The sequence below is a fragment of the Sciurus carolinensis genome, chromosome 12 (assembly GCF_902686445.1).
Source record: "Sciurus carolinensis chromosome 12, mSciCar1.2, whole genome shotgun sequence".
In the NCBI taxonomy this organism is placed as follows: Eukaryota; Metazoa; Chordata; class Mammalia; order Rodentia; family Sciuridae; genus Sciurus; species Sciurus carolinensis.
The window spans coordinates 23,996,454-24,008,793 of NC_062224.1; the positions used below are offsets into that span (position 1 = coordinate 23,996,454).

The window sequence follows — 12,340 nt, forward strand, 5'->3', positions numbered from 1 at the left end:
TTTTTTCAAACTTGGGTTGCTAATCATCCACTTCCCCTCCCCCAGGATTTTAAAAATTATCTCCTTTTTTCACCCAATAAAAGCCAAAATCAAACTGTATAGAGGGAAAAGAGGGGTGGGAGGGGTGGGGGGAAGGGAAAAAATAACAAAATGAATCAAACAACATTACCCTATGTAAAGTTATGATTACACAAATGGTACTTTTATGCCTTTACTCCATGTACAAACAGAGAAACAACATGTATCCCATTTGTTTACAATTTAAAAAAAGCCAAAATCAAGTGATTATCAGGTTTTGTTATTAACCTTTCTTGATTTTATCTCTATCTCTTTGCAAAGAGATAAGCAAAGAATATTTGCTTACTCTTATGACAGCAAATAAGTCAAACAAGAGGATTATCTTACTTAAAAATAAGGTAAAAAGGAACAAAAATGATCCTTGGATTTTTATCCTTAATGGCACCAATCCACTCACTAAAAATTACTACTTTAAATTTTTTGTGGGGTGGAAGGAGATGATTTGCATAACATTAATCAAATTTAAAATTTCTATTCTCTCATATTTTAAAAATTATTTGCTTCCTAGGATGATGGTTTTCTTGATGATTCTGATAAGACTCCTAGGATTACATTTTAAGTACTGGTAGTTTCCATCTACCATTTATCTTACCAAAACGCTCTCTCTTCATTTTAAAAGAACTACCTATAAAAGCATGCCTAAATAACACCCTAAGATGTGATTATTTAAACACAATGAATTGAATGATTTGAAGACAAATAAGGTTGATATAAGAGTTAAACAGAAATCAACTTTGTCATTTGGGAGAAAAAATTCAATTACCAATTTAAAAAGTCCTATTACTTCCACCTAAATATTGTTGTTTACTTTCCCTTGCACACTGCCTAGAAATTTTCACGTTTTTTACATTCAACACCAGTACTATTGTCTCAGGAAGCTAAATGGAAGTAGTTCTGCACTCAGTTCAACAGAGAGGTCAACGTGCCTCAGTTGCCTGGAGACTGATGGTTGCTACAGCAGCACCAGATAAGCCAAACTAAATAAGCTTCAGCTTCAAGGCAGAAAGCATTCACTGCTAGGCAGACACACAGATGCAGTTGTCTCAGCATGCAGCACTTGAATCTAACTGGATGATCATATTTATAAGAAACCCATCCTACTGAAACATGAAAAGGGAATAAAAAGTAAAGATTTTAATTGGATTGAATCCTGGAATATTTGCAACTATGATTTCTTTGTTTTTCAGTGAGTTACATGTTAAAAGGAATTTTCCCTCTAGCTATAAATTTCTCTTTACCACCATACTTCCCCCATCCACCTCTCTCTAATGTCAGCCCCTAAACCCACAAACATAATGAATGAGATGAGATTTTTGCATAATTCAGCCTGGAATTAACCAGAAAAATTAAAACAGACTTTTGTAAATTCAAAAACAAAAATGCACATTGAATATGTTCATGTGAGACTTGGTCCAAGGGTATAAAGCTATCATAAACATATGGTTATACTTAATTAAAAGAGAAAACCATGAGAGTCATTGTTTCATTTATCCTTTCACCCTCTCTAACCCCAAACTTTAAGGCTACCTCACTTTTCTAGTGAAGTGAATTAAAGAAAAACGCTTCTAAAGTAATCAAACTCCCCTTATTCAGGTTGAGAGGTTTACAAAATAGTTAACTTTCACCTTCAAAGATGATATTAGTAATCATGCCACTGATTTTCTATGCTGACTGTCTGCTGTTCATTTTGACACCTGGCTTTAGTATAATGGTGATTATTTGCACTATATCATTCACTCACATGCATTAAATATAACCTAGTGCTGAGTTTTGATATACAGCTTACAAAAATACTGAAAAAATGATGTGTGTATATGCATGTATGTATATATGTATTCCAAAGCCCCATACAATGGAAATTATGCATACATATTAAAAGCTCAAATTTACAGCCACTATAAACAACTACTTAACTAGTTGTTTGTAATTAGATATTTACAATTATAACTATACGATTACAATGTTGTTGAAATGTTAAGATTTACTACTTGAACTTTAGAGAAGAGCACATAAAATGAAAAAAGAATTCCAAATAAATAAAAAAGATTTGTTGCAGTGGCACACACCTATAAGCCCAGCTACTCAGGTGGCTGAGGCAGAAGGACTGCAGGTCTGAGGCCAGTCTTGGTAATTTAGTGAGACCCTATCTTAAAATAAAAAATAAAAAGGGTTGGGGCTGCAGTTCAAAGGTAAAGCCTCCTTGGGTTTAATACATACTTTAGGGATCTTAAATTATTATCTTTGGAATAGTACGTCTACAGCTTTGCCCATTTACTGTCCTATTGATGCAATTTAAGATTACAATCCTTGCCCCTCTTTCCTTCCCTCCTTCCTTCCTTCCTTCCTCTTTCTTCAGTACTGGGGATTGAATTCAGGGGTGCTCTACCACTCAGCTACATCCCAGACCCTTTTACTTTTTTATGTTGAGACAGGGTCTCAGTAAATGGCCCAGACCAGGTTCAAAGTTGTGATCTTCCAGCCTTAGCCTCCCAAGTTGCTGGGATTACAGGTATGCACACTGCACAGGGTGATCATTCATGCTGATTTTTAAATTTTTAGACAATAGATTTTCATATATTTCTTGTGATTTTAAAGATTATTTTAAAACCCCACCAAAGTCCAAAATTTGCTCATACTTTGTCAGTACTGTGTTTTTTTTAAAGAAAAGAATTCAGAGAATTCCTGAAATTATAATTTTATTTCATCAGGGCAAAGTTAGAAACAAAGAGAAAAGAATCATTTGGTATCCACAAAATCATTAGTCCTCTCTCATGAAGCTCATGTAAAATTTACAATTATTAACAACTTAATATAAATTGAGACAGTTCATAAATTAAGGCTCTATTTCATTTGTCTCTCCTCCAACTACCCTTACTTTACAAAATGGCAAATCACCTGAACCTGACTTCGTAACATTATAATATGTACCTGAGTTGTAACAACAGCAGGGGTTACAGATGATGCAGCTGAGGGGGACAGAGCTCCCACTTGTTGCAAATGACCAGAGGTTTGCTGAGGTAAATGAGAGCTGGAGACAGGAGTGCTAGATCCTGAGCCGGATACTACATTTGGAAACGATACTGCTACATCATTGCTGTTATAAATACCTGCAAGAAAAGAAATCTTATTTAAATACTTAACAACTTAGCAGTCAAATTTGCCACAGACGCACAAGATTAATTAACAAATTAGAATACTTACATTTCTTCCTGATCCCTCTCCCAATTAAAAATTGTATTGTTGGTTTAAAATATAAATAGTGATATTTTATAAAATGCTTATTTAAAAGAAACTAAATCATTTTTCATTTGGCAAAAAACATTATGACAAAACACAGGGACCACATCAGGAAGGTTTTTATAAAAAACATATTAAGAATTGTAGGAGGTTCTTAAGAGCATGAAAGGTTTCTGAAACAGGAAAATAAAGCAATCAATAGTTGTATAAAAATCACTTGGTAAGTCTTTCAAAATGCATATGCTCAGACCCCAGAAATGATGATTGAGAAAGTCTGAAATGGGAACAGAACTTGTTCTAGAAAGCTATAATGTAGAAAAAAAAAAGGAGAATGGAACTTAACTTGAAATTCAGAGACCAACAAAGACTGATGAGGCCTGATGACTTGAAGAATAGAGATGGATGTAAGAAACAATCAGGAGACAGAACGGATCTTATGGTTCACTGTATGGGTGTGTGCATAGGGGTGGGGTGAAGGCATGATGGGGACTTGGATGGTTAAGAAGTGGTAACATTCACTTCTGGAGATAAAACATGATAAGAGACTTAGTGAAACCATTTTCAGTTGTTCCATGGGGGTCAAAGCCAGAAAGAAAAGCAGAAATAAAGACATGAAGGTCATTCATTCTAGAAAAAAAGAGAATAAGAAGAAAAAATGAGCCCAAATTAAGATCAAATAAGTAGTTACTGGGGGAAAGCAAGTGTTTTGGTTTTATTTAAATGGGCAAAGTTGCCCATTTATGTTAATAACAAAAAACGAGAAGGCAAGGCTCTTTGAGGATAAAAGAAGAGACAAGAACATCTATACAAGAGTAGTTTCTCAACTGGAGTGATTGTGCCCCATGGGGGCATATGACAATGTCTGGAAACATTTTTGGTTGTCAAAACTGTGAAATGTTACTGGTATCCAGTGGATAGAGACTAAGAATGCTGCACAGGATAGTCCCACAACAAAGAATGATCTGGCCCAGAGTGTCAGAGAGTTTGGAGGTTGAGAAATCTTGCTATAAACATGGGCTCACAGAGAGAGGGAAGGAGGAAGGGAAAAATCAAGAGAAGTTGGCACTTAGAAAACAGAAAAGAAGGATCTTAGTGGGCTTCAGTCTCCCCCCGCCAAAAAAAAATTGCTTTTAGAAACTGTAGCCCTAGAAGACAATAATAGTTACTAAATTATATTGACAGTTCAGTTTACTTTGAACATAAAACTGCCAGGCATGGTGGCACACACCTGTAATCCTAGCTATTCAGGAGGCTGAGGCAGGAGCATCTCAAGTTTGAGGCCAGCCTGGGCAACTTTGACCCTGTCTCAAAATAAAAATAAAAATGGCTAGCTCAAGGAGATAAATATTGCTCCCATTTTACATGAGCAAACAGAAGTTTAAAGAAATAAAGTTACTTCCTTGGTGACCTAATAAGTATCATTAGGAAATGAAACCATTTCCTAATACATCTTTTTTAAAAAATATTTTTAGTTGTAGATGGACACAATACCTTTATTTTATTTATTTTTATGTGGTGCTGAGGACTGAACCCGTGCCTCACACATGTGAGGCAAGCACTTTATCACTGAGCCACAACCCCAGCCCTCCGAATACATCTTTGAGGTTCAAGGCAATCATGTTCTTTAAGACACCTGCGGGACACAGGACTCCTATATACACTAGAATACAATGGGATGAACCTGAGGCTTAGCAGAAAAATCAGGTCTAGACACACACAGAGGGATAGTAAGTTGAGGTAAACTTACAAACTCAAAAAGACTTTCTGTTGGTCTTCACTATGGCTGAAAAATTTAACTACCTGCTCATATGTAGAAATGCAGAAATTCCAAATTAAAAGTCTAGATTTCTAATTTTCCTTGAAAGAGAGAAGCACTGTCAGTGATCTGGCTGGAGCTTCGGACAAGACCTAGATACTTTAATCTGCCAGAGTTCCCATTATCCCTTACTGTGTCACTCACCTTTTCACCCATGTATACCACCACCTGGTTTCTGTGGTTTAGTTTACCACTCCTACTATGGACAATGGTCAAAGGCCAAGCAACAAAAATGACATCAACCAGGAAAAGTTCTTGGCATGATTAAGAGAAGAGGACCAAAGATAGGACCTTAGGGATTACCATTTAAAGAGAAGACAAAGAAAAACAAAACCACAAAGGACAAACTTAGAAAACTGACATCTTAGAAACCACTAAAAAACAGTCAAAGGAAAAGGTCGATCAAAACCACTGGGATTTAAGGCCAGAAAAAGAAGTCACTAAATGTGGCAATAAATCTTGGTAAAAGAACTCTTAAGAAATCTGGATGTGCAAGACAGAAGAGACTGCAAGTCCAGTGTAGTGGAGCACTCCTATAATCTTAGTGACTAGAGAGGCTGAGACAGAATTGCAAGTTGGAGGCCAGCCTAAGCAACTTATTTTGAGACCCTGTCTCAAAAAATAAGTAAATAAGAAGGACTGGGAATGTGGCTCAGTGGCAAAGAATCCCTGGGTTCAATACCTAGGACCAAAAATAAAAATAAAAACAAACAATGAAGGGAAAAAGCACATCAATGAAGTGAGTATTTATAAATTTTATACTGCAAAGGACAGGCACATACCCAAGAAAAAGATATGTACTTTCAAAAGTTGATTACTCACATTTGGTTCAGTATTTATTGGTTTTATTTATTTATTTAAAAAAAAAAAAAAGGTACTAAAGACAGCAAGGAAAAAAAAAATTCTGCCTTCAAAGAACTTTAAAGAATCTCACAGCAGAGGTAATCACTGTTCAGAAGCTACTAAGATACAGGAGAGAAATGCTAGTGGGTACCCTAAAAGTAAACAGGAAATAAAGGACTATTTAAGTTCAGAGAAAGATTCAGGTGGACAGCTACAGAACTACTGGAAATTTAAGTGTCTGAAAGATAAAATGCTGTTTAGCTTATTATTTTGATGGTGAAAAGGTTACCTTTCTGTGTTACTGGGGTGAAACCCAGGGGTACTCTACCACTGAACTACATCTCCAGCCCTTTTTATTTTTCACTGAGACCTAAGCCTCCAGAGTCTCTGTGATTACAAGTCTGTACCACACCTGGCTGAAAGGTCTACTGTACATGAATTCTCCAACTTTTTTTCCTTCAGATTTTTAAAAATTTTGTTATTTGTTCTTTTTATCTATATATCACAGTAAAGTGTTTTGGGTTTTGTTTCTTTGGTGCCAGGGTTTGAACCCAGGGTCACTTAAACACTAAGCAACATCCCCTGCCCCTTTTTATTCTTTATTTACAGATAGGGTCTCCCCGAGTTGCTTAGGGCCTTTCTAAGTTGCTGAGACTGGTTTTCAACTTGTGATCCTCCTGCCTCAACATCCTGAGCCCCTGGAATTACAGGCATGTGCCACAGTGCCCAGTCAGCAGACGTGGATTCTCCAACTTTTAAAACTAAAACACAAAAGTTAGCTGTAAACAGCATGCTGATATCAAAATAGAACAAGCTTTGGGCCGAGACAAAACTGGATTCAAATACAGACTTTCCCAACTATATGATCTTAAATCATTTATCTTTTCTGAGCCTCCATATTACTGTTATTTATATAACAAAAAATAAAAGCTACCTGACTTTGAGAATATCTATCTAGCAATGCCTACCCCACAGTAAGTTTCAACAAATGGTAGCTATAGCTAGTTAGTATTTTAAATTTTAATTAAAAGTCAAACAAGTGCAGTCTTATAATTGTCAATTCCTCTAATGTCCCTACTATACTTTGAAAGCAGCGATGACTATTCACCACATGCAGTAATGTATCTTTTAAGTATAAAATTCAGAAACAGAACTGTGGTAACTGAAGACTTTCAATATTGAAACTTTAATTCTGTTTTGATATTGCACTAATGTGTGACTAAATGGGAAATTACACAGCCAAATGGACAATCCAATGATGACACTCTGAAACTACACTTCACACTCAGGTTTCTACTATAAAATACAGCATATCAAAAAATTCCTTTTCTTTCAGGGCAGAAGAGCTTAAAATTCTAAAATCCTTTTTTGGAAAAGAAGGATTGCTGATTATTCTCAACTCCCTCAAACTTTAGACATGATGGGTATGAACAATGAACTAAGACCTCTAGATTTTTCTTCACAAGGCAAATAATCCTTATTAAATTGTTCTGTACGTGCTTTCTGTTTACTTCATTCTGTTTCCATCTTTTACAAGTCATATTCTATCTTAACCAAATCAAGGTGATATTCATTCAGTTAAACAGAACAGACTCTTAAAAATGCTCAAGCTCTAGGAAAATACTCTGGAAGGTATCTGTTCAGGATAGAGAAATAAAAACAAAGATACAGAATGATATAGAGGATGGCAATGACAGACTGATTCATATTCATTTATCTAACCATCCATCCTCTATCCCTCCATCTGTCTAGCAAACAATACTGAGAAGCTACTAGGAAGCAGGCAATGTGGGAGGAGCAGGGAATAAAGTAGGGAACAAGACAGACAAGATAAGCTCCACAGGAATTTGCAATTTAACAGGAAGGTGGTCATTAAAACAAATATATGAATATAAATGCCAACACATACTATGATGAAAGAGAAAAAGGTAGTATGAGAGTGAAAAATTAGTAATCAACAAAGACCTGTCTGAAACGATACACTGCATAAGCTAGGATCTACAAGTTGGAAGAGTAATCACACAAAGTAAGGCAAACAAACAAAGCTGTTCAAAAGACCCTGAAATGTTCAGTGATGAAAAAGTAGGTATCACAGCTAAATCACAGTGGAGAGTGGTGGAAGGAAAGCTTGGACGGGGTTAAGAAGCAGATCTCACAAAACCTGGTAAGCCATGTAAAGATGTTAAAAATTTATGCTACGATCAATAGGAAGATACCAAAGGTAAGTAGCATAACTTAACTATTTAAAAAGATAATCCCTCTGACTGCTATGCAGCAACTGGATTGAAAAGGGGAACTAGTGGAAAAGAAACAGCTTTTAGAAGATTATTTCATAAATTAGATGAAAAATTATGCCCCTCTGGACTAATACAGAGGATCTGAAGTACATCCAGAAATTAGAATTTTCTAAACTTAATGATAAATTACATTTGGTAGGTAGAATTCAGAAGAATATTAATGAATTAATGGCAGCTTTCTGCCTACCGATTAAAAGTGTAATTTATGAAAGTATTGTTAACAGTCAGTCTAGCTGGTGGCACACACTCTAATCCCAGTTATTTGGGTGGCCAACCCAAGAGGATCACTTGAGTTCACAAGTTCAAGACCAGTCTTAGTGACACAGAAGACTGTACCCTACCCCCAAAAAGTCAGCCTAGGACAAAGTCTTGAGGACTTCCAATACTTTAAGGACAGTTTGTGGAGGAAGAATTTGTAAAGACAAGATCTGTGAGACAAGGAGAAAAGCACGACTGTGGTATCACTGAAGCCAAGCAAAGCCTAAACAAAGGGAGGCTATCAATTGTATCAAACGCTTCTGAGAAGTCCAGTCAAAATACAGATCAAAAATGCTCATAAAATTTGGAAAGAGACAGATAATGATCTTTAGAGTAAGGATGGCCCAGGACTGTGGTACATTCCTGTAATCCTAGCTACTACTAGGGAAGCTGAGACAAGAGGATTCCAAGTTCAAGGCCAGTTTCAGCAACTTAGCAAGACCCTGTCCCAAATTCAAATGAAAAAATTAAGGTGGTGGGGGGATATAGCTCAGTAGCAGAGTGCCTAGCATGAATGAGGACCTGGGTTCAATTCCCAGCATCAAAAAATAAATTTTAAAAATGTGAATCCTGGCCTATTACAAATTATTACATTATCCATTAATGGGTAGCAATTTGCAGCATAAAATCCACTAACACATACATAAAACAAAGCATCACAATGTCTCTTGTTTAAAAAAAAAAAACAAGAATAGGATAGTAAGGGCAGAAGCTAAGAGAATATTGTTTAAACCAGTGTTAATGAGTATGTCCAATGCAATTACACAATGCAATTACACAAACTGATAAACTGATGTCTAAGACAGAAAAATATCTGCCTAGTGAGAGAAATATTAATATTCACTAACCTGAGTTTCTGCTTCCCAGTTTTGATCTGCCTAGATCAAATCAGTACCATATTGAGTTGCTTATTCAGCAAAAGAACCAGAGTAAATGAACAGGATCATCTTAAAAAATAGTTAACAAAGTGGGGATGGTACTTATGATTTCACAGTGTTGGTACAATAATTAGCTTTGCATATATTAATATGTAATATGTACATATACATTACATTTACTTGTTAGTATTACACATTAAAATAAGCATGTATCTTCCACACAGTAAGCATTTGATAAGTAATAACCATATTATTAAACATAAAGGAGAAATAATACCTAATAATATTGCCTTAATAGCTCTTCCCTTTGGCACTTAATAAATAAACACAATATTTTTTTATCTTTGTCTCTCCCTTTCTAAATTGTGGAATATATGTCCAAACAACTTAGGCATTCAAACTCAGAAAAGGTAAAACAAAATTATGTTAGAGCTTTGTTTCTTCAGACTCTTGGCATCTTCATGAATACAGTGTTAGTAAATCTACTTAGGCAAACATTAAATATTTTACTTATTATATATTGCTTCTTTTGACATTAACTATAAAAGTTAGTACACAGTACTGAATTTAAAATGTTCTTCCATGCTTTATGCCCTGGTTGCCTCCCTTGCATCACTACTCTTGGTGCTTTGGGTCCATTACTAAATAAAGTAAGTATTATCTGAACACAACACTGCAATAACATAAAAGTTAATCTGACAACCAATGGAGTTACTAAGTGACTCACAGGTGTAGTATACACAGCACTGACAAGCTGGACAAAGGGACAATTATTATTCTGGGTCGGGCAGAGTGAGAGGGTGTGAGATTTTATCACGCTACTCACAACAGTGATAAAAAACACAGAAAGTGAAAGCATAGATAAGGGATGACTACTATATATATTTTCCTATTTTATTATCCATTTTAACATCATTTTATTGACCAACTCAATAGGACATTGCAGTTACCTTTGTTTTACGGTTGCACATAGTGATGCATGCTTGTAATCCTAGTGACTGGGAAGGTTGAGGCAGGAGGATCACAGATCTATTGCCAGTCTCAGCAACATAAGACAGTCTCAAAAATTTTAAAGTATTTTATTTATTTATTTGGGAGGGAGGTGTTTACTAGGGAATGAACTCAGGGGTACTCAGCCACTGAGTCACATCCCAGCCCTATTTTATTTAGAGGCAAGGTCCCAGTGAGTTGCTTAGCACCTTGCTAGGTTGCTGAGGCTGCCTTTGAACTTGTGATCCCCCTGCCTTAGCCTCCCACCATGCCCAGCCAAAATTTTAAAAATATTTAAAAAGGACTGAGGCTATAGCTCAGTGGTAAAGTACCACTCAGTTCAATCCCCAGTACCAAAAACAAATGTTGCCCTTATGCCCAGATGCAATAATAAATGCTGAAGATACTATGAAAAAGAAAACAGATACCATCTTTGTATTCATAATGCTTAAAGTAAGGTGAGATAGACATTAAACAAATAATTATACAAATAGTTGTATTATGAGGAAAAAGTGTAATGTGCTATGACTGAATAAGAGATACCTTGAGATAAGCAGTACAGTCTTTATGAAGTGCCAAATAAACTAAAAGTCCTTAGAGATAATTTCTGTTATTTTTACTACCCCCAATTCTTCCCCATTTCTTTTCCAAATACCATCCTAGTTTTCTACACAGGAAATACCCCTCCCACCATTTCACACTATATTACTGGCCCAGGATGAATGTGGGACCCAAATGGAGGCAATCCAATTGTCCCATGCAAATTTAAGTCCTAAATTCAAAAGGGCAGAAAATGGTCAGACCCAAGTTAGTAATATTATGGTAATGAAATTAGGAGCCTACTGATTAATTCTTGTTTATTTAACCACTGAAATAGTTAAATTAAGGGACTTATTTCTTTCCTTCCAGAGGTATGGAACAAGGAGATGAGGATTTTACTTTATTCTCTAAAATAACGGTATATATCCAATAAATCTTTTGCTTAAATTGGACAGGATTCACATCAGTGGCTTATACACCATGAATCCTAACTGACAGAGCCAGTATGGTACATTAAGCAAAGAAACACAGTGCTCAAAGATAAAGAGTTTGGGGCCAAGCCTTGGGTAGAGCCTTACTAGTCACATGATATCTCTCTCTCTCTCTCTCTCTCTCTCTCTCTCTCTCTCTCTAAAACTGTAGTGGGGATTAAACCCAGAGGTACCTTACCACTGAGCTACATCCCCAGACCTTTTTATTTTGAGATAAGATCTCACTAAGTCACTGAGGCTGTCCTGAACTTGTGATCCTCCTGTCTCAGTGTTCCATACACCATCACACCTGGCCATAAAGGGCTTCTTAATTTCACCCTAATAGAATGAAGAGATTTTGTTTTATTTTGCAACACTGGGAATTAAACCCAAGCATACTCCTACCACTGAGATACATACCCAGTCATTGTGTTGCAGAAATCAGTTATCAATGGGAGAATTTCTGTATCTGGCAATAGGCAAACTAGAGAACCTAAAAACCCTAATTAAAGTTACCTAAAAATAAATACCTGATCCCACAAGAAAGGAAAAGAAACCCTCAGAGGTTAAAAAGGAAAAGGAAACTTAAAGTCTACTGGCTGCCCTACAGGAATCATTCTGTCTCAGTAAAATATGAGCTTTGGTTTCAGTGCCCACAAGGAAAAAGAGATGAGACCTTCATCTAATGGATGGAAGACTGAAACTGATGAGACCCTATTTATATAGCTGAGACTTTCAAAGGGCTAAACTTTCAATGGAAGTACCCTTCCATTACATGTGCACGTGAGCGAGTGCACACATATACACACACCCCAAAACAAAACAAAAACCCACACCAAAAACCTTAGCTTAGGGAGACTATAAGGAAGCCTGTCAAATTTGGTCTATACTTTGGATACTTTGGTGAAAATCTACCCTCAGGCACAGGGTTTG

General features: G+C 36.1%; 1 protein-coding gene across 11 annotated transcripts in view; it reads right to left on the minus strand.

Moving 5' to 3' along the window:
• The window catches only part of Mllt10 (MLLT10 histone lysine methyltransferase DOT1L cofactor), a 168,797-nt gene that overhangs the window by 24,247 nt on the left and 132,210 nt on the right, over positions 1 to 12,340 (minus strand). For all 11 annotated transcript variants that reach the window (XR_007104476.1, XM_047521762.1, XM_047521761.1 and 8 more), the window contains one exon: positions 3,007 to 3,185. Coding sequence is in view for 10 of the 11 variants with exons in the window: in XM_047521762.1 (XP_047377718.1) it covers positions 3,007 to 3,185 (179 nt within the window). In the remaining variant the exon portion in view is untranslated. The remainder of the gene's footprint in view (positions 1 to 3,006; positions 3,186 to 12,340) is intronic.